The following is a 22743-nucleotide window of genomic DNA, read 5'->3' as shown; positions in this document are numbered from 1 at the left end:
TTTGTTGTTTAGCACTAATTTTGATACAAGTGAGTTCACTTGGTGTCCTGGCTGTGAACTGTTTGGCATGTTGCAGAAGCCACATCTCACTGATGACACAAAACAAGGGATACACACAGTTTCATTTAGTTTTCTTTCACATTTTCCCTCATCCAGTTTCATTTCATGTCCAGGTCTCCTGCAACAGACCTAGAAACATTCTCTACCATACAACCTTGTGCTCCTTCTGTTTTGTCTGCATCCAGTTCAAGCTCTATTGTCATGTACATACCAATCACAATCAAGCAGCTGTGAATCAGAGTTGTAGATCTCTATTTGTTCTAGTTTTCTCTAGTTGTAGGTCTATGCTCATTCAGATATGTATATTTAAAAATGTGTCTAAAGAAAAATCACATAAGTAGAACAAAATCTAGAATCTAACAGTATGTAAAACATTTCTGTTTCATGCCACCTTCTCCTTCCACTCCACCTCATCTCAGAGGGAAATGTTGCACTTTTTACTTTACTGCATTTGTCTGACAGCTTTGGTTACCAGTTCATTTGCTAATTAAAATATTCTGCTATTTTTCTTGTAAAACATTTGATGGTTCCAGCTTCTCAGTCATGAATATTTGCTGAGAATAATGTAAATCATACAATTTTATTTCTAATAATTACTAATGTTGAGGTTTGGACTGTTGGTTGAACACAGCAAACTTTGTGCTCTGGCTCATTGTGATGCCATTTCACATTATTTTCATCATTTTTCCAAACCAATCAATTGATCAATGGATCCAAAATGAAAGTTCTGATAGTTCAAAATTTACAATGTAATCCTGCTTTCACACTGATGCGTTTTTCTGCATTGAATATTTTTACCTTTATTGATCATACTTACATACTTTTTGGTAACATTTTCAATGCGTGACTTTCTTTTGTAATGGAGTATTTGTGTGGTATGGTGTTAGGACTTTTACCAAAGTAAAGGATCTGACTATTTCCTCCACTACTGGACATAAAATAGCAAAGCAGCTAAAGTATAGGAATAAAATATGACACAAGATTAAATATAAAGTTAGATCTGATACTGTGCCATAAAATAAACTGTAGTGTAAACACAAGTATATATGCTGTGATGACAAAAAGCTTTTACACTGGTAGTTATAAACAGTGGTGGAAAGTAGCCTTACTAAGTACAGCAATACAATTTTGAGGTACTCCACTACATTTTAAAGGTAAATATTGTGCTTTTTGCTTCACCACATTTGTCTGATAACTTTAGTTACTTTGCATATTATGAATAATAATTCAAAATATAATTAACTAATATGTTATGATGAATTATCACAGGTTAGCAACAGTAAAGTGGTGAATACATTAATGCAGCAATAGATATAATCCAATAATCCAGTATGGCCTTACTTAAAGTAGGCCAGGCTGTATTTTGCAGGACTTTTACTTGTAACTGAGTGTTTTTACATTGTGACATTCCTACTTTTACTGAAGTCACAGACCCGAGCGCTCCTCCAGCTCTGGTGAGAAGCACGTGTGTTGGGGAGTCAGCAGGCTGAAGGCAGGTGAGCAGGTGAGTCCAGAGCTTCCTGTTCTCTTCCTGCGTGGGCATCACCATAGCAACTCAACCCCGCCCCCCGCTCTCTCGGTTGTTACCGTGGTGACGGGCAAACTGTCAACCCCTCGATGAATAGTAGCCAGCTAGCAGCTAGCTGTGTTTAAGGAAGAAACATTATTTTTCTGGAAGGGTGAAGTCTAATTTACTCACCCAGAGTGAGGGCGAGTGTTACGGAGAGAGGCCAAGTAAGTTTATTTCTGTTTCTCTTGACGTTGATTTTCATCATGAAAAGGAAAGTTAGCTAGCACCATGCTACATGCTAACTACTGAGGGAGAACTGCTAGCGAGTCACCAAGCAACATATGTAAATATCTCGTTTAATAAATATTAAGTATTAAGTATTAGTATAACGCATAACGTGTGGCCGTGCGTGTGGCCCTGCGCGCAGCCCTGCGTGAGGCTCTGCGTGAGGCTCTGCGTGAGGCCCTACGTGTGGCCCTGCGTGAGGCCCTACGTGTGGCCCCCGTGTGGCCCTCCATGTAGCTCTGCATGTGGCCCTGCATGTGGCCCCCCGTGTGGCCCTCCATGTAGCTCTGCATGTGGCCCTGCATGTGGCCCCCCGTGTGGCCCTCCATGTAGCTCTGCATGTGGCCCTGCATGTGGCCCCCCGTGTGGCCCTCCATGTAGCTCTGCATGTGGCCCCACGTGTGGCCCCCCGTGTGGCCCTCCATGTAGCCCTGCATGTAGCCCTCCATGTAGCCCTGCATGTAGCCCTGCATGTGGCCCTGCGTGTGGCCCTGCGTGAAGCCCTGCGTGTCCGTGTCCACAGGATGTCTATATCGTGGATCCAGAGTCTCAGACTGGCAGCAGTGCTGGAGGTATTAAGTATTAGTATAACGCATAACGTGTGGCCCTGCGTGAGGCTCTGCGTGAGGCTCTGCGTGAAGCCCTGCGTGAAGCCCTGCGTGAGGCTCTGCGTGAGGCTCTGCGTGAGGCTCTGCGTGAAGCCCTGCGTGAGGCCCTACGTGTGGCCCTGCGTGAGGCCCTACGTGTGGCCCTGCGTGAGGCCCTACGTGTGGCCCCCGTGTGGCCCTCCATGTAGCTCTGCATGTGGCCCCAAGTGTGGCCCTCCATGTAGCCCTGCGTGTCCGTGTCCACAGGATGTCTTTATCGTGGATCCAGAGTCTCAGACTGGCAGCAGTGCTGGAGGTATTAAGTATTAGTATAACGCATAACGTGTGGCCCTGCGTGAGGCCCTGCGTGTGGCCCTCCATGTAGCTCTGCATGTGGCCCTGCATGTGGCCCTGCGTGTGGCCCTCCATGTAGCTCTGCGTGTGGCCCTGCGTGAGGCCCTGCGTGTGGCCCCCCGTGTGGCCCTCCATGTAGCTCTGCGTGTGGCCCTGCGTGAGGCCCTGCGTGTCCGTGTCCACAGGATGTCTTTATCGTGGATCCAGAGTCTCAGACTGGCAGCAGTGCTGGAGGACTGCTCAGACCAGTTGGACATAATGAGACATACCCTGACGGTGCGGATCAGCAGGGAGAGAGACACTGCGGCAGTACAGGTCACTTTACTGTGTACACGCCATGTTTATGGCAGGTTATTCTCCATGTCATGAGCTTACTGGACAAAAAAATAATGTATGACTGTTTGTGTGTGTGTTTAGGAGAAAGCCAGGCTGGCCAAGTTGAGAACAGACTGGTGAGTAGTACAGACAGAAAAACATCCCGTTGCATCAACATTTTTCAGGCTAATTTCATCGCTCTATCTCTCTCTCTGTGCAGCCAGTACATCTCACAGCAGGTTTTAATGCTGCGTTTGGAGCTAGAGGAGAATCAGAGTTTCAGTTCTCTGCTGCAGGTGGTGGAGGAGATGGAGGAGAAGAGGAAGGCCGAGAACATGAGAAGGTAATTTTGTTATCACAATGTGGTGATTTCTGAGAGCAGAATTCCACTGTAGAGGAAAGAAAGAGTTGATTAACGGAGAAAGAAAGTAAAGTGAGTGTGTGTCCACCCAGAGATGCACACCGAGAGCTGCAACGGAGACAACAAAATCAACGCAGACAAGAGGAGTTACAACAGAAAACTGAGACTCTGGACGTGAGAAACTAAGAGCAGATGCAAGAACTAGTTTGTCTGTCTGCATGAGTGCCCGTTTAGAGTGTGTGGGAATCTGTTGATCTGGGTAAAATGAACCTTTATTTGAGAACAAAATCAAACACGTTAATCTTCAGGGTAGTAACTGACTTGTTACCCCATCCCCCTAGAACCTGCTCCGGCATGCCAACGAGCTGAAGCAGTCGTCAGACATTGCAAACAAGAAGAAGATTGCGGAGAAGAGCACAGAGCTGCAGATGCAGCCCAAACAGAGAGAGGGCAGCCAGACTGAGAGGCTGCTTGAGGAGCAGCTGGAGGTGGGTCCAATAATCCATCTGTCAGTCCAGTCCGGGTTGGTCTACGTACTCACCAAGCTCACCAACAGAATTGGAGGGAAGATATGAGCTCTGCCCTGCTCTCTGCTCTGAGCACAGTGATGAGCAGTGTACACTACAGTCACTCCAGGGCTGAATGTTGTCCAAATCATGTATTTTGTTATCTCTTTCTCTCTCAGCTGCTACAGAAACAGCTGAAGGCGGAGGTGAGAGCTCATGAGGAGTCAAAGAAATTCCTGCAAAATCGTCATGAGGTTGGCAGCAACATTACTATGATCAATAGACTAGTGTTATCACAGTTATTGTAGTGTAATGGACCGGAGTCAGTTCATTAATAAAGAGACAGTACCTGCAATTTTGTATTTGTTAATTTACTCTTTAGTTTGGATTTTTTAAAGTGCAGTGTGGTTATATGGGGCACTTACCCTTAGTCAGTGCATTGCCTACAGTAGATGGCAGTCAGCACACCCCCAGTTTGAAGAAGCATCTGCTGGCACACTGCTGTGTGAGGGGTCAGCAGAAAAACTGATTTTAGCCACCTGGAAAAAGGCCCACATAAGAACATCAGTGTCAGTTTAAGTGTACACAATACTTCACCTTGCATCACACAACCCTTTCAGACTGGCAACTGAAGCCGTCATGTCGCTCTCTTCAAAGTCTCCAGACTCCATTGACAAAAATAGTAATTTTACCTTGCAGAACAAGGGAGCTGGTCTAATTGCTGTGACTTTGGTGTTTCGGATCCAAACTAAACACAGTGACTCAAACTAACTGATCGAGGTAGTGGTAGTCCAGCAACTCTGCCAGAACAGTGTTCTGCGAGGTAAATTTACTGTTTTTGTCAGCGGACTCTGGGGGCTTGGAAAAGACCATAGATTAGCTAAAGTGCTGTAAATGTTCTAAATACAGTGAACACTTGAGCTGATCTTTATTTTTCAGGTGGCCTTTTATTAGGAGGCTGAAATCCAATTTTCTGCTGCCCCTTTCCATAACAGTACATTGCTTAGCATCAAACTGGGGGGGGCGCCATCTGTCTGTAATACACTATAGATGGTTCATAACAACCTACCTTATATTTTGGACAAGGAGCTAGTCTTTTTATTTACCATCATTAAAACTGTTTTGTTCTGCTCATTTTATCAGTGTTAGCATTCATGGAGTCAGCAGCAGCTGATCTTGTTTCTGGTGATGTTTCAGGAGTTGCAGCAGCTGCTGCAGCAGTGGCAGCAGCACACAAAGCAGATGCTGCAGGAGAAGGAGCAGCAGCTCAACAGTGTGTCCTGCAAAAGAACAGTGTCCCTGGACAGGCTGATGGAGATGAGGAGGATTGTGAGCAGCTCGCAGTGCTGAAAACGACTCACTTGCCCATGTTGAGTGGCATGCAGTCACTGTTAGACACCCTTAACATTAATGAGATGCTGAATTGTGCTCAGTTCACAGAGTTGGAGCAGGTGGTGCTTGAGGACAGAGAGGAGCAGGAAAAGCTGCGCCAGCAGGAGGCAGAAGTCAGAGCTGCCACCAAGGTAACAACATCCAATGAGAGCACACATCCACGAGGCTACCATCAGTCTGAACATTTAGTGTACTCATCCCTACCTGTGACTCTTGACCCTGCAGCTGCAGGCCTGGTGGAGAGGCTGCATGGTCCGCCGGGGCCTCGGCAGTTTTAAAGTAGAAGAAGAAAAGAAAGGCAAGAAGAAGAAGAAGGAAGGAAAAAGGAAGAAGAAATAAGTTTTCTCCAACACTGCTTGGAGACATTGAAGTAACAATATATCATTCAATAACAATAAAGAGTGAAGCATTTCCTGACCAAACTCTCTTTGTTCTTAATTATTAAATTGTAAAAACAAGTTTTTTTGTCATTTCAGTTCTTCATACAGAATGCAACACAATCAAAGCCTCAGCTTATCGCAATATTAAGAAGCAGAAGAAGAAAAGGGGAACGCTGTGTAGAGGTACATGGTATCTTCATCAAATCATTTCTGAACATTTCAGCAAAATGTTTCAAAATCTCACTTTGGTCTGTTATTACACTCAACGTGTCTTCCTGTCTCTAAACGTGCCTGTTAGAACCGACAGCCTTGAAATAAAGGAGCGGCATCGAAGCAGGACTAAAAATATGTGTGTTCATGTCAGTGAGTGTATTTCTGAGACAGAGTTCATGCTCCTGCTGTGGTAGTAACACCTCTCTGCCAAATGGTGGCAGTATAGTAATGAAAATGCCTTTAAAGAAGAATAACCAGCTGTGAGGATGAGCACATGAGGGGGTGCTCTGGCTGTACCTCTGAAAGCCAAAGGGTCTGAATACATGTGAGACTTCTGACACAAGAGAGTGTGTGATATGCGTCACAACGTGTCATCTGTTTTGTTTTTTCTATGGATAAAAGTTTGGGATAAACATTGAGAGAGATGGGAAGGACATCTTGAATCCTCAGTACATCAGAATCTTACTCTCTGCAGATAAAACTTCCAGGAACTCGTACTTCCTCGCTCATGAGAGTCCTCCAGGTGCTGACGTCCCTGCTCCCCATGACTCTGCAGTCTGTCACTACAATCTCAAACAGCAGTGAACAATGAGATAAACAGCCACGGATGTCCGGCCACATTAAATCTGCTCAAACTTGTTGCCTGTATTGCTGAAGGCAACGACTCCACATCACTGCTGTGTGTGTGTGTGTGTGCGTGTGTGTGTGTGTGTGTGTGTGTGTGTGTGTGTGTGTGTGTGTGTGTGTGTGAGTGTGTGTGTGAAGCCAGAACACATAAACAAGTCCACAGGAAGTTTGGGGGATTTTCTCTTGCAGTGTTTACTGTTTGGGAGCAGGGGGCCATGACTGGGCCTCCATATATGAAAAATGTTGAATCTTCCCAGAACATTCTCATACTGGCTCTGTAGTAATGGTTTGCCCCCCCCCCTCTGTCCCACCTCTGGCGCTGACCTAAGATCCAGTTAAAGGTGCCTGATCTTCTGAGATCAGTCATGACTGTGTCCACTTTCAGAGGAAAACTGAAAGCTTGAAGTTTCCTCAGGCTCATGGTTAGTTAGTGGATCTGTGTCTGTGGGTTCTTATGTATATTGTATATGATATTCTATTCTACATCTGACTTACTGTGTGCATTCAGTTGTAAAGCCCGCTGAGTTTACTTTCTACATAAATAAAATAGTTTTGCCTGCCTTGTTAGATAGACTTTATTGATCCCCCATAGGGGGGAATTTACATATTACAGCAGCAACAGAGGCAGGGCAAGATAAGCAGTAATAGAGAACAGTAATAGCAACAGTAGGAAAATAAGCAATAGTGAATAAATATATATTGTAATGTAATGAGAATAAATACATTTTACACTGTGAACATAGATGTACAGTATGAACAGGTGTATGAAATGATGAGTGAAAAACAGTGCCGATCAGCTACCATGTAGTGACTGTGGACTGTTTCTCAGTGTATTAACATCAGCCAGTGATGCTGCTGTTAAAGAGTCTGATGGCTGATGGGAGAAATGACCTGCGGTAGCGTTCCTTCTTGCAGGGTGGGGGCCTCAGCCTGCTGCTGAGGGAGTTGCTGAGGGCCCCCACAGTCTCATGCAGAGGGTGAGAGGGATTGTCCATGATGGACTTGAGTTTTGTTAGTGTCCTCCTCTCACCCACCTCCTCTATGGAGTCCAGGGAGCAGTCCAGGACAGAACCGGCCCTCCTGACCAGTCTGTTCAGTCTCTTTCTATCCCTCTCCCTGCTCCCTCCTCCCCAGCAGACCACTGCATAGAGGACTGCAGACGCCACCACCGAGTCATAAAAAGTCCTGAGCAGAGTCCTGCACACTCCAAAGGACCTCAGTCTGCTCAGCAGGTGGAGACGACTTTGGCCCTTCTTGTACAGGACGTCTGTGTTGTGAGACCAGTCCAGTTTGTTGTTGAGGTGAACACCAGGTGTCTGAAGGTCTCCACCCTCTCAGTGTCCAGTCCCTGGATGTTCAGCTGTCTTGCTGGTGTTGAGCTGAAGATGGTTTAGCTCACACCACTCAACGAAGTTGGTGACGACCTCCCGGTACTCCAGTTCCTCCCCCTCTGACACACACCCTACGATGGCTGTGTCACCGGAGAACTTCTGGAGGTGACAGCTCCCAGAGTTGTACCTGAAGTCTGAGGTGTACAGGGTGAAGAGGAAGGGGGAGAGTACTGTCCCCTGTGGGGTCCCTGTGCTGTGTCAGCCATCTTTAACTTTCAATTTACTGTAGATTTACTATTATTAAGTCTCTGATATCATATTTAAACAAGAGGATTTATATGACATGATATATGATAGATGATAGATGATATATTTCTAACAATACTATTATTACTCTGAGAGTATAGTTATGGTTTATAGGTTAGTTTTTGTAGGACGTTACTGAAGAAGCACCTGCTGAGCCAAACACACTTGATTCAGGGTTTTTAACGGCAATAAGTGCAGTCTGTTACATGCATGAGTTACTTTTCACACTAATAATAACCCATAAAATACACATGATATTTCTATAAGTTATGATGCAACGTTAAAGATTCACTCTAAACCTAAATATTGCACAAACAAGAAAAGTCTAGAATATTTGTGCATCAGTTCTCTCTCAACTCTTCAGACCCATAGGTTGGGAACCACTGGCCTAAACGAGCAGACTTGTAATGGAGTACTTTTACATTATAGTTCTGGTACTTTTACTTAAATAAAGGATTTGAATACTTCTATATCCTGCTCTGCTTCATACAGCTTCCTGTTTCAAAGTATGCCTCTTGTGGTTAATAGGTTTGAAATAACTGGAGAAGCACCCGTGAGAACTGTGTGTTTGTGTCAGTGTGTGTGAGATGGAGGTTAGTGATGCCTTTCTGGGCGAGCAGTGTATTGCAGATGTTAGGAACCACGGTGAAGATGTGTAAAACAGCAAAGAATGCATCATCTGTTGACGCACCAAGTCTTTGTATATGTTTACGAGGTGACTGATGGCTACTTTGAGTTTTACAGGACACCGTGGGATGTGTCGGTGGGTGCGGTCACACCCACACACAGTGTGTGAGTGTAGCAGCTCTACCTGCAGCCACACGCCTCATCTACTCTCCCTCAACTTCATCCAGGCTCCTCACTGGCTCTCAGGAATGCAGTTGCCTGGCAAATTCAGTGTGTGTGTGTGTGTGTGTGAGAGGATGTGTGAGTGTGTAGGTGTGGATGTGTGACCTTGTACACAGGTGGGACAGCTCAAAGGTAGGCCGGTGCTCCTTCGATATCTGAGGAATGAGGAAATGTTTACATTGCCACATTGTGAAGTGCTGTTTACACACACACACACACACACACACACACACACAGATCATAAATCACATCCTGATTGAAGGAGGGAACTCTGAGCCTGCTTCTTGTCTAACCTAATTTCTCATGTCAAGGCTCCTGTTGACACACTCCTCATCTATCACAGATCGGATGATTAGCCTGAATCAGGGCTGTTTTGATAGAGGCACCGTTCCACCTGAGTGTTTACTTTCACACACAAATTCATAACATTTACACAGACCCACACAGAGGACCAGGGCTGGTTTCACAGTTGACAGATGTCCTTTGAGTGGCTGAACAATGTGCTCAGTTTATGATCTACTACAACATAAGAGAAGGGAAGGTCTCTGAAGGACGTCCGACCATCTGGACAGTTTAGAGCTCGCTGGGCTCAAGGACTCTGATAGACTTTACTGTTTGTCTGCTCTAATGTCCTTATTGTGTTCTTAATGTCATCTGTTACCTCTGTCCAGAGGAACACTGGAGGCCACACATGGGGTCCTGTTGCGAGCCCTTCAACAGGTTAAAAACAATGGGAGGAAGCATTTCAAATCCATTGAGCAAATAACTGCCAAATACTTATCTGAATCTTACTTTGATTCTTTATTTGTATCTTCTCTTTTGTGTTTGACCTGACTTCATACATTTCTTTAACTGAGATTCTACTGGTGAACTCTTTGTAATTCACTGTGGATCAGAAAGCCGCACTGCTTAAACTGCCGTGTAACAGGTTGGTTTTTTCCAAACCTACTGTAGATTGAACTTTCCCTCCTCTCTCTCTCTCTCTGCTGTACATGGCCTTTGTTAATAGGCTTTCTTCTGCCATTGCTGCCTTACCCTTTTCTCCTTCCGTGTTCTTCATTCTTCCTTCTCCTTTCTCTTTTTCGCTGTCTTATCTGAAAACAGCTCCCTGCATGTTGGCTGCCTTATTTAACATCTCCACGAGTTTTTTTTCTCAGATTTAGGTTGTTGATTGTCCCACTCCAGATATTTTAGATCTCCACACCTGAGCACACAAAGTAGTGAGATCACCGAAGCAGTCACAGCTGACAAAAGATTGTTTTATCACAAAATAAAGCAGGTCGACTGGGTCGGTCACGTACAGCGGCTGTGACAAATGGCTGTTGAAAATGATGTAAAATACAGTGAGGATATAGATCATTGTTGGTCATAGACACCCCAGCCTTAAACTTTCAACGCCAAATTGGTAAACCTCATGACACAAGACACAAAAAAAACAGCACGTTAAGGTCTTTTTGCTGACTGTTTTGATTTTGTGGCCTTAAACTTTCAACATTTTTCCCTCTCAGCTTCGTTTTTGGCTGCTGTTTTTAACGAAAAAGCTCTGAAGGTGCACTGTAGGTGCACCGTACACACCTGATCAGCAGACAGCACACAGACACAGTTAGAGAGTGTTTACCAGCTGTTACAGACAGCTGGTAAACACTTTGGAGCACACAGCAGCCTAAAGAGACAGAACATTTCCCTCAGGAATTGGTGGAGACCAAAACAGAGCTAAAAGAAGCTTACATGACTATATTGGACTTACATTCATCAGGAGGCCAGAAATAATGCTAATGTTTCTCTGCATCAACACAATATCAGCTTAAACCTGATAATAATACTTCATTCATTGTCTTCACAACTTGTGTCTGCTGCCCCCAAGTTATTGTAGGTTTATGTATTTCCATTATGAGGACTATAAGAAAAGTATTGTAGTTCCCCCCATATGTATCTGATGGCTATAGATATTATTTTTTCACGTATCCTTTCTTTTGTCAGCTAATCTAGAAGTTTGAAAATCCCTGGAAATAGAAAGTTTAACCAACAGCAAACTAAACTGTCCTTTTGACACATGAGTACATTTAACCCTCCGGTCGTGTTGCGGGTCAAACTGACCTGTTTTAAATTTTGAAAATCTGGGAAAAATAGTTAAAAGTATTTTTTATTCTGAAACTTTTTCTGCTTGCCTTATTTAGTGTAATCAACATATAAAATGAAAATTGTTCATGTCACATATTTGCAACCCCCCCCCCGCATGTATTTAGTGAAAAGAGCAAATTCAGGCAAATGAGATGAGGGAACGTGGACGTTTCAGTTGTGACAACTGTAGACTTTAAATAGTGCTTAAATCCTCAATTCTTTAAGTTCTGTTTGAATTTGGCAGCAGAACACAAAGCACAAAGAGACAAGGGATATGGACACTTTGCATTCAGAACAGAGCACCTGTGGCACAGCCACATGTTCTATGACTATGTGCAAGCCCCTTTCTGTCCTTGACACGTGGCTCAGTCCTGAAGCATGCTGAGATTGTCACAGATCAACAAAGATGTGAGAGGACAAACGAGAGCTGGAAAATAGGTTAACAAGTGTGACCTCACGTTTAGAGACCTCCACATCCCTGCAGGGTTAAACCAGGACGAGCCCCCGGTGAACTGACACAGCTCATCGGCCGGTGTCACCACTTCAAAGAGGTGGTACATGTGCGTGTGTGTGTGTGTGTGTGTGTGTGTGTGTGTGTGTGTGTGTGTGTGTGTGTGTGTTGGGAGTGTGTGCCTCTGTTTGTCTTATTGACCCTCAGAGGAGCATATGGCAGCCAACACAAAGCCTGAACCCAGCTCCTATCATTACTGATACTGCCTCACTCCTCCTCTCAGAGGTGAACAACAGGACACTCAGGCATGCATGCATGAACACACACACACACACACACACACACACACACACACACACACACACACACACACACACACACACACACACACACACACCCACCCCATCCCAGACCGACCTGCCCCCCCCTCACTCACTCCCCTTATTTACAGCCCCCTCTCCTTGCTCCCCATCCTTTCATTTTTAGATCAGGTCCTTTCACCCAGAGCAGGCAGCAGCTGGAGGACTGAGTGTTGGAGGGAGGCAGCAGGACTGAAGGGACTCATGCTGAGCCACACATTAACTGCTAGTTACCCCACACAAACACACACAATCTACAGGAGGAACAGATAAAGTGTGCGTTTAGCCTCACCAAAACACCCATTATGTGATTAATGTAAGCCTGTGCTCTGTTTGGACTCAGCTTTATGGAAAAACAAGAGCTTTAATTCCACAGAAATACCAGTCAGGACAGAGGGAGGGGCTCACCAACTGCAGCTTGAATGATCTACGTGAAAAACCCTGAAGTGACGTCTGATCTGCACAACCCAGTTTGTGTTCTCTCCTGCCGCCGGGAATGGATGTGTGGCTGCAGGTTGGACTGACTCCCTGACAGCTGACAGACCAGAGGGCACTGACTTACTACCTGTGGGTGTGTGGGTGGGCATTGTATCATCGTGTGCAGGTTTGTAGCTGACTGCAAAATAACCTCACCTTAACTCTGCAGAAAAGAATCAGGGCACATACCTTTACATGTAGATAAGCCTGTTAGATGATTTCCACTACAAACAGCCAGGGTTTGCTGTATAGTGAACTGAGGAGGATACAGTGGTTCTAACTAACCATCTCACAGGTGGATTAAATAAATATGATACGTGTGTGTCGTGCAGACCTTGACCATGATTGTCTTATCTCAGATGTTTCCTCGGCAGCCTGGAAGGAAAAACATTGTTTCCAAGACGCAGTCAGAGGACCTGAACTGACTGCCGTCACTGAGCTCTGCCTGCCTCCACATGCCCGCGAAACGGGCCACAGGTGATAAGTGCTTTTTTATACCTCCAGGACAATTCCTGTGCATTCGAGAGAATCCATTTGTTTCCCTTGGGGAGGAACAATATTTGTAGTGGCACGGACTGAAACTGTACGCTCACACACCTTTCCACAGGTAAAAGCCCCAGATGAGTCACTGCCAGCGCTGCACTCCAACTGTATTCAGATTAGTGCAACAAAGACTAAACAATATCTGAGACTTCCCTCTGTGAGCTCATGTGGCTTCAGATGACTCATGTGGTAGCAGTACATTACCGTGCAGCAGACACAAAGTGCGGTCTGTACGCATTCTTATCCTCTGTATTGTTCTTTTTTCTTTGCCGTTTGCATTCATGGACAGTAAACAGCTTTTTTTTATCTGAATGGTTGGTGGAGTCCATCTTCTGCTACTTTATACTGCTAGTCCAGACATATTTTTCTTTTTGCTTCACTACATTTATTCTATAACTTTAGTAACTTTGCAGATTCTGATTAATACACAGTAGGATCAGCAAATAGATGATGATGTGTTGTTATACATAAAGACTTTTTTGACCTTGATGTGTACAAATAGTAATAAATAAGCTCCACCTTTAGCAGCTGCAGCATTCAGGTGATGAGGTGATTAAATAGTGCGTCGATAATTGCAATGATATAATCTATATTATTCTTGAATGAGTCAGTCTGCATAAGGAGCACTTATGTAGTGATCTTTTTTTACATAAAGTTTAATTTGATGTTAACTCTTTTGTACTTGCAGGACTTTATTCTTTTACACTCTGGTGTTATAACTCTTGCTTAAGTACGAGGTCTGACTACATCCACCCAAAAAGATGCTACAATTCCTATATTTATTTTAATTCTGTATATTTCAATGACTAGTTTGACAGTTTGGTGAATGAGCTTAATTGGTTTCTTCCCATGATTCCATGCACATCTGTGTGATATGTATAAAGCTGTAGACGGCAGAGTCTCTGACCAGACTTGTGGAAGTCACCGCACATGGCCAAACAAATGGTCCGGCACGCAACCCGTAAAAAAAACCCACAACATGTCTGTTTTCATTTTTGGTGTTTGTACAATTTACAGACACAAGATGTCATTTGTCATTTGGTAAGTTTTAGAGCTGCTGGTTCCCTCCAGCAGAGCCCAGTTGGAATAAATGGTAATGATCTGAAAACAAGTTTCCCAAAAATATCAAACAATTCCCGTTGAACAGTTGAAATGTTTTCCTGCCACTTGTCCTTCTCTGTCGGTCTAAATGCTGTTTCAAAGGTGTTTCAGCAGTGAAATATGATCTCAGTGCAAAAAGAACGTGTTCTCTTTTGGCCCGTCAACAGTCAAATCTAAGAGTATTTAATCAAGTCTCCTTGTTTAACGTGTGTCAAACTGCAGAATGTCCAGAGGAGAATGTCCTGTGTGAACACAGCATACTGTGGTTCAAAGAAGAGTAATGTTACCGTGCAGGGCTGAAATATAGTTACTTTCTCAATATACGACGTGGTCAGTGCAATCACAGCAAGCACAAAAGCATTGTGTTTGTGTGCTTCCGTGTCCAGCCGGAGAGCGAAGTGCATATTTCAGCTCTGCAGCCGCAGAGGAATCAAGGAGCATTTCTGAAATATAAGACTGTGCAAATCCTTTTTGTACTATGTTACATGTATCTCAACTTACTCCATAAATGAATTAAAAGTGTAATTCTTTCTTTTTTTTTGTCCGTTGGCAAAGTTTTCAGCGTCTGCTGCCACGCTAGAGGAGTGTAACTCCTGTAATTGGTGTGGTTTGGTCTGGTCATGCCTTGGTGAGAGTAATCTAGCTGCTCTCTTTGTTTTGGCTGTCAGGTGTGTGACAAGTGGTGGCCAGGGTGGGGAAAGGTATTTCCCTTGGGAGTTGCTTATTTTCCTGGGAACAAATTCACTGTTTGTGTCCAAGTGAAGGTAAGTATGTGTGCTTGCTGTTGGTGAGGACAGACAGTTGGTCAGAGGTGGTGAGTCACATCCACTATAGATTCATTCTGGTAAAGGTGCAAAGTGAAACCCGGCATGACTCAGTCTGGAGTTGCTTTTGACAGGTGCCACAAAATGCCCCAAGTCTCTGCAAATTATATCATTTACCTCAAAGACTTAGGAGGAATTGCTTATTACTCCCTGTGGAAGAACATTGTGAGACAGATAAGACTTGTTTTGGCTATACTTGATATGTGATCCACCTCTGTAATGGAGATCAAACACGTGCGGTCAGAGCGTAGCATGCACACAGAAGGGTGGAGTCGGTGCAGTGAGTCTCACTGTTTTCTCACCCGAGGGGATCAGATCTGAACTGGATGCGTCAGGAAGGAATCCAAGGTGAGGTTTACAGGGAATCAGGCTGCGCCAGCACACGCCGGGATGCGTTTTGGCGTATTCTAGTTTGAGGTACAGATTCTCTTAGTCTGATTTTTATTTAGTGACACCTAGAAGTAAACCCTAGTTGAGGTGTAGTCATGGAGCGCACTGCACTGGCCCTGCCGCGCGTCCTGCCCTCGCCTCGAGCTGCGCGTAAAAGCGAGTGGCTCCGCAGCGCCCTGGCCCATCACCACTGCCCCGATCTCGGCGTGGACAATGAAATTGTCGTACTGGCCACTGGAATAGACCAGTACCTGCAGGAGGTCTTCCACCACCTGGCCTACCCCAACCAGGACGATAAGGTGTCGGCAGAGGATTTCACCGCGCTGTGCGCCGTGCTGGGGCTCTCCGGAGCGGAGAGAGGAAAGAGGGCGATCAAAGCAGGAACGGGAGATGGACAGAAAGATGAGGAAGATGAAGAGTTTCAGCATGTGTGTTCTGGGCTGCCCGGCCAGCTGTCCTTTAAAGACTTCCACTCTCGGCTCTGTGGGTATTTCCGTGTGCGCAGTGCGCGCAGAGGCACCGGGGAGTGTGCCTGGCGCCTGCCCGTTACCGAGGACACGGAGCTGGTGGAGCGACAGATCCGGCTCCGGTGGCCGCGTGTCAGACGGAGGAAATGTGTGAGTTTTGATCTGAGGGATCAGAATGGAGCCGTGAACAGATCGATTAAAGGTCGAACTGCAGAAGACCGCGAGTCAGGTACTGTACCGGGATGTTCAGGAGTTAGAGGAGACTCCTGGGGTAACTGGGGGGCTCCAGAGTATTTACAAAAAATCTTGCCTCATTACTTTAGCACCTAATCAGCCTTATCACACTTATATGGACTTTTCTCAGTCTGTTGTCACGTTTAACTGTGTAATTCTGCACACACAATCTGTCTAATCTACTGAAGAGAGACACACAGTGTTGTAAGAACTGCCCTGAGGCGGTGTGAGAGGAGGAGGGAAGTAGACACCAACCACTTGAGCTTATTTCCTTTTGCTCTTTTTTAAGTGACTTTTGATTCTCCACCTTTTCCATCTGCTGCACCGCCTGTTCTCCTTGTATTCCTCTCCAGTCAGAAGAACTGCTCCGACCCTTTTACAAATTACAAAATGCCAATACACCAACGTCAAAATACTTCAGCATCCTGACATTCAGTGAGTCTAAGCACAGAAGCATTATTTAAGTTTCAAGCTCTTTATTTTCAGATGCACAGCAACTACAGTGAAGCAGTCGGAGGCATCTTGAGAGAAAGGATCAGACAAAGTGATGAAATGAATAAAGTAACAGACAGGCAGTGCAGTAATGCAGTCACATTAGTGAGAGCAGGTCAGGAAGGTATACACTACTCACTAAAGTTAGGGATATTCGACTTTCAGGTGAAATCTATGGAAAATGTAAAAAGTGAATGCTACAGTGATATTATATCATGAAAGTAGGGCATTTAAGTAGAAGCATGCACTGGTGATTTTATTCATCTTAAACAATTTATTTGAAGAAAATCTACCAACAGTGGTAGGTATACCACAACAAAACATGTTCAGTGCCTCAATAAATTGGGACGTGGCCAAAGGACGTCCACTCCTCTCCTTTCTGTGACTCTTCCAGTCTCTGTATCACTGTTCCAACCTCCTGATGACACTCTGTGACCCTCTAAGCTCAGTGAACACCTCCGTCTGAGGACTTCCTGTTTGAAGCCTCCAGTGTTGAGGTGCTGCTGATCAACTGTTAGGTGTCGTCTTGGTCTCATGATGTCAGAATGTGAACAGCAGGATGAGGAGGACTGTTTAAATACCAATTCTAACTGAAGCAGGAAATGTATTGGTGGATTCATGGATCAAACCTGTTGTGAATGTTGCTGTTAAGCTTCTTGTTAGAGAACAGCAGCTGGTGCAGAAAGTACTGAGACACTGAACAGTTGGACATGTGCATTCAAAGGTTTAGAGAAGGTCACATTAAGTTCACCTGGAAAGGTTAGAATGCATTTTAGGTTCATCCTGAAATTTCACCTGAAAGCTGAATATCCCTAACTTTTTGTGAGTAGTGTGTATACACACACATCTATATACTTATACAGTGCATATAAACACACACACACTTAAACAGCATATAATATAGACATAAGCATGCACACATGCAGACATATAAACAGGGATATAAACAGGTCACATTAAATAAAGTGTTTTTATCACCACTAGTTTAACGGTCTCCTCTCCTCTCCTCTCCTCTCCTCTCCTCTCCTCTCCTCTCCTCTCCTCTCCTCTCCTCTCCTCTCCCCTCCTCTCCTCTCCCCTCCTCTCCTCCAGATGAGGCAGCTGCTCTGAGGGAGCTGGTGGAGGACCTCCGCTCAGCACTGCAGGGAAGCGATGCTCGCTGCCTGGCCCTGGAGGTGGCGCTCCGACAGGAGAGGAGCCGTGCCCTCCCTTCTCCATCCAGCTTCAGATCCTCAGCTTCAACTCCCACAACCTCCATCACCCTCACACAGGGGAAACTAGTGCCAACTCACAGGATTAAAGGACAGTGCAGTGGCGCTGGAGGAGACGGGGTGAGGAGGGCGGCAAGGACACGGGACATCAGTGACCCCCTTCTGAGGGAGCTGAAGCTCATCCGCTCTTCACGCGATGGGCAGCTGGAGGAAGCCATCAAATTCAACAAGCATCTGGAGGAGGAGCTGCGATGGTCATATCAAGAGGTGCGCAAGCTCAAGGGCGTGGAGTCCACCCTGAGGAAGGAGAACGCTCACATCAGGTTGGAGGTTTTTAAAGTGAACTAGATGAATGGAAGAAGGGATAGATGTTAAGAGTGCTTTGATGATCTTGGATGATCTTCACCAGGAGGCGGGCGGAGGAGGCCAGGGAGGCTCTGAGCATGGGGCTTCAGAGGGTTCGGATGATCCAGGAGCAAGCTCAGTGTGTGCCACAGCTCCAGTCCAGGATCACCCAGCTGGAGAGTGAACTACAGCTGTACAGGTAGAGACACTGTGTGTGTTCTGCAGTAGAGGGGAGGAGAGTGCACGAGCACGTTTGTGCATCCACTTACACATCATTTGCCTCTGTGCTCCACTCATTTGAAATTCAATGCGCTGAAGCCAGCAGCTTCGGTTACACACTCACTGCTGGGTAGAAGTAGACAAAGACTCCCCCTCTAACCTCTCTCACCTCTCCCTGCTCCCACAGCTCATTCAAACCTGCTCTGATGGCTGTCAGAGAAACGTTTCGCATGTTTTCGTATTAGCAATAGATCAAATGATTATATCCTTGTTCACACATAGTTCTAGTAAATCACTGGGATAATCTTTCAGGTAGCTCTGGTGACTTTCACTCTTCACACATACGTTCAGGAGCGTTTTACTGCTGGAATAGATGGGACATGGGGTGTTTTTTAATTTATTTAACAAACAAGCGAACTTGTGACTGTCTTTTGTTTGACAGACATAACCGTTGAAATGCTCGGTGGAAACTAGCGGCACAGATATCGCTGAATATCGGTTCCACCTCCCATTCACACTCGCACCATGCAGGAAATGTTCCTGAGCATTTCAGTGATAGACTGCATGTGTGAAACGCAGATGGCCCATGCTGATGACCTGAAACATCTGCAGTAGTGTGACATGTTGTGTGGAAAAGCTCGATTAGTCTGTGCTCGGAAAGAGGAAAGCTTTCATAGACGGGTCTGGGCCTCAGACTGTATTTAAAGATGGACGCCGTGTCTCCATTTGATCCTGCTGTAAAAAATTAAGCCAAAATATAGCCGCTACCGTCTTCCACTGGTGACATTTGGAGCCAGATTGTGCGCAGTAGTGGTCGGGGCTAAAGCCGTAGTATCAGAGTCCCACCCAATCACTTTTGGGGACTCTATATACTGTGGTCCAAGCAAGTGAATACAATACATAATCAATATATTTGTGATGTTCTCTCTACCTTCGCCACCCACAGATCCTGCTGCACCTGCATCCCTAACCCCACCCATCTACAAATGTATCCGTTCAGAGCTGAAGACGCCTACAGCAGCACAGGTGAGTGACTGATGGGGATCTAAGGTCTGTCAGGACAGCCAGCCGGCGTTCACAGTACCAGCAACATGTCAATCCACATCCGTGTGTGTGTGTGTGTGTGTGTGTGTGTTAATGCTGTTATGCAGGGGTGTCCAAACTTTATTCCCTGAGGGCCACATACAGAAAAACACCCAAAGGACTGGGCCACTCACTAGAAATGAGCTATATTACTGACTTTAATCCACTAGAGGTGATGTAGATCGCCTCACCTCTAGTGGATTAAAGTTGCCAAAATCAATCAAATGGAGGTAAATTCTGCTTGATAACTGAACAACAACAACACCAACATCAGCATCAGAGAGGGAAGCTTGAAATAGTCTGTTACCTCCACTTTCCTGCCCCTCGGTGGACACCGTAGATTCCTTTGAGCTCCCCTGTCCCAGCTGGAGCTCCATCCATCGTACCTCCACACAGCTCGTCCCATTTAAGTCCCTTCATGCCGACTGCACCTGGCACAGCTTCAAACACATCCTCACCTGTCCTGGTGCTCTTTAGACTGCTAACATCCAGCAGCTCCTCCGTAATGTAAAAGTGATCTTCATTAGTTATTAGCTGTGCTCTCATCACACACTGTGTCTGAAACTTTCTACACTCACCTGCTCTCTTACGTTTCCTTAATTCTGCCATGTTGGGTCACCTGTAGCACATTTCTTCTTCTATTACTCATTTTATAGAGAAGCTGCCTCGTTCAAAGACAGTTACTCCACCTAGTGGTGAGACTAAGAAGTACAACACAGTCCAGTGCAGGTTCCATGTGTGGGCCGCATTCCAATACATTTTTAGAATTTCCTGCGGGCCAATGAAAATTGGACCACGGGCCGCAGTTGGCCCGCGGGCCAGAGTTTGGACCCCCCTGCTGTAATGTCACTGAGCAAGTAAAGTAACTTGTGTTGCTTGCAGATGCAGAATGTCTGCAGAGAGCCGTGGAGGGGAGAGCTGCCTCTGATGAAGAGGAGGAGGACAGGGGGGTGAGGGAGGAAGGACAGTGCTGCCTGTTGGAGGTGAAGAAGCACAGCTGTGGAAAGGGGTTAGCTGTCATCCACCACATACACCACCACCGTGTACACGTTTTCCCTCTCCAGACGTCACATGTCACTTTTTTCTCCTTCTTCCAGATGCCAGAACCACGTGACCCACCAGCTTCCCTCTCACAGTCACCCGTGGGATAAAAACCTCAGCAGCACTGTTAAGGACAGCAGGGGGAACTGCAGCTGGAAGGGACCGAGCCAAGAGCAGCCCGAGGGGAGGAGGGGCTCTGAAGCAGAAAAGGTGGGGGAGGGAGATGATTATGAGAAACTTGGTTAAGATGCCTAGCTGAGTGGACTACAGTGCAGACTAAGTCACAAACCGTTCTAAAGGACCTGTCTGTAGGATTTAGTGGCATCTAGCGGTGAGGTTGTAGATGAAACCAAGTGAATCGGGGGCTTACGCCTCTCTTTCCGAGTGTTAGCTACGTTGGCCCACGAGGATTCACAGTCCCACACTTGTCATTTGGTTTCTCAAACTTCTCACAACAGAAAATCATCCACCTCTTCTTTCCACTTCATCTTCCAGCTGGTGCTTTTGCACCACCAAATCCACGCTGCCACTTCAACACAGAGAGGCCTTTGTTTGTCCAGTCTAGGCAAATGTAGAAACATGGCGGTACCACATTTGTTTTACATCATGGTACATAAGATCATGGTTCTGCATCCACAGCAGTTCGAACACAAAACTGTTAATTGATCTAAAACTCCTTCTGATTCTTTTGCCACTTAGAAAGTGGTGAATAATGACTCAGATACTGGAGACGCAGTTCAGGAGCCTGTTTGCATTGATTTGTTCCCCCTCCTGTCTGCCAGAGGCCTGAGGAAGAGGAGGACAGGGCAAGGCTGGAGGGCAAGGAAAAGTCTGTCCGTCTGTCTTCGCTGGAGGAGAAACTTACAGACGCTCTCACACTGCTGCTGCAGCTACGCAACAAGGTTCACACACACACACACACACACAATATTTATCATATTACTGGATTTCTTAAAGGACAACTCTGGTATTTTTATATAATATAATGTGCAAATATACTATATTTGCACATGTTCTGCACCTGATCACAGTAGGTCCACTAAAAGAGCTTGTTTGATCCACTGACAGGCTCAGAGTGTTATTCTAAGTGTGTGACAGCATCATGGAAAGGATCCCTACAGAGAGAGACCTGGAAGATCCTTTTGGTTTAACCACAAACAGACGTTATATCGCTCTCTGTCGTCATTTTACCTCACAGAACACGGGAGCTTTTGGTCTACCGGTGCATATATCTGTATATATCAGTAATGACGCTAAACAATCATTTTAAAGAGGAGAAATGATAAAAATCTGAGTAAACTGTGTAAAACATAAATGAGACAATTTGTGAAAGTAATAAGTGAAGAAAATATCTGAAACTCAACTCATTATTTTACTTCTAATATTTAACAATAAGAAGAATTGTTTTTGTCCCACTGACACTTTATTTCATGCCACGTTTTATTTGATAATGCTACTTGTCACGACAGAGGTGTTGTCCACTCCTTCCCTCTCCAGAATGTGTCCCGCAGAGCCCTCGGGAAGATTGTGATGGACACTCTGGACGTGTGCAGCAGGAGTGGAGACGGTAGGTTTGTCCTACGTCCTCCAGTTGTTCACGTAGTAACGTTTGCTTGTTGCTCATGGCGTGACTTTTCCAGGTCCGTCTCAGGTCCTGCAAGTAGCTGATGCCCTCTGTGTCCAGCTGTCCTCCAGGGATCTCCTGGCAAATGGAGGGGGCGATGAGAGAGACGGAGAGAGCAGAGAGAAGCTCCTGCTTCCTTCTTCAGGGCGTCAGACCAGCATCACCAACCCTCTGCTCATCTCTTGCTAAAGAAGCCACTTTTTTCTCCGTTATATCTTTGGCTTGCACCCATGTAGGTTTCCTAGCTGTGTATCCCAGATTCTGAAACTGGTTAAATGTATTTAAAGATTAATTTTATTGACTTCATTCGGTGTCTTTGTGTTCTGTTTTGTATCTGTTCAATGTCAATGATTAAGTATTTTCACCCGAACCCTCTGTTCCCTGTGTGAGAGTTGATACAGAGAGCTGACATGATGGATCATAATCATGTGTTCAGCATCATTATAATTACATCTCACTCCAGAAACAGTATCTCATCTTTGTAATATACTCACTGTACTGTCAGTGATCAGTTTTAAGGTTTTACAAGAAAAATCCACAGTGAGGTCATGACTGATGCCTAATCTGTACTGCAGCTCTCACACACACTGTAAACAAGTACAGTTCACGATTCAATTTGTTTTAACTACGACAAAAAAAAAAAGTTTGAACTATTGAAGAATGTTCAAACAAATGTTCGAACAAA

General features: G+C 45.4%; 2 protein-coding genes across 2 annotated transcripts; both read left to right on the top strand.

Moving 5' to 3' along the window:
* The first annotated feature begins 2982 nt into the window (after positions 1-2982).
* iqcg (IQ motif containing G) lies at positions 2983-5709 on the top strand. The gene is given in 9 exon segments (XM_070852077.1): positions 2983-3111; positions 3214-3248; positions 3332-3454; positions 3565-3688; positions 3847-3960; positions 4158-4232; positions 5176-5307; positions 5412-5501; positions 5596-5709. Coding segments are annotated over 9 exon segments (936 nt in total).
* Positions 5710-15363: 9654 nt separating this feature from the next.
* On the top strand, positions 15364-22364 carry LOC139216338 (EF-hand and coiled-coil domain-containing protein 1). The gene is made up of 9 exons (XM_070847435.1): positions 15364-16038; positions 17628-18069; positions 18156-18290; positions 19257-19336; positions 20276-20402; positions 20491-20644; positions 21217-21336; positions 21932-22001; positions 22075-22364. The coding sequence occupies exons 1-9, from the start codon at positions 15438-15440 to the stop codon at positions 22245-22247; spliced, it is 1902 nt and encodes a 633-aa protein (XP_070703536.1). The 5' UTR covers positions 15364-15437; the 3' UTR covers positions 22248-22364.
* The last annotated feature ends 379 nt before the right edge of the window (positions 22365-22743 follow it).

This window comes from Pempheris klunzingeri, chromosome 2 (genome assembly GCF_042242105.1).
Source record: "Pempheris klunzingeri isolate RE-2024b chromosome 2, fPemKlu1.hap1, whole genome shotgun sequence".
In the NCBI taxonomy this organism is placed as follows: Eukaryota; Metazoa; Chordata; class Actinopteri; order Acropomatiformes; family Pempheridae; genus Pempheris; species Pempheris klunzingeri.
The sequence above is the reverse complement of the archived record's forward strand: the minus strand, read 5'-3'. Positions and strand labels throughout refer to the sequence as shown.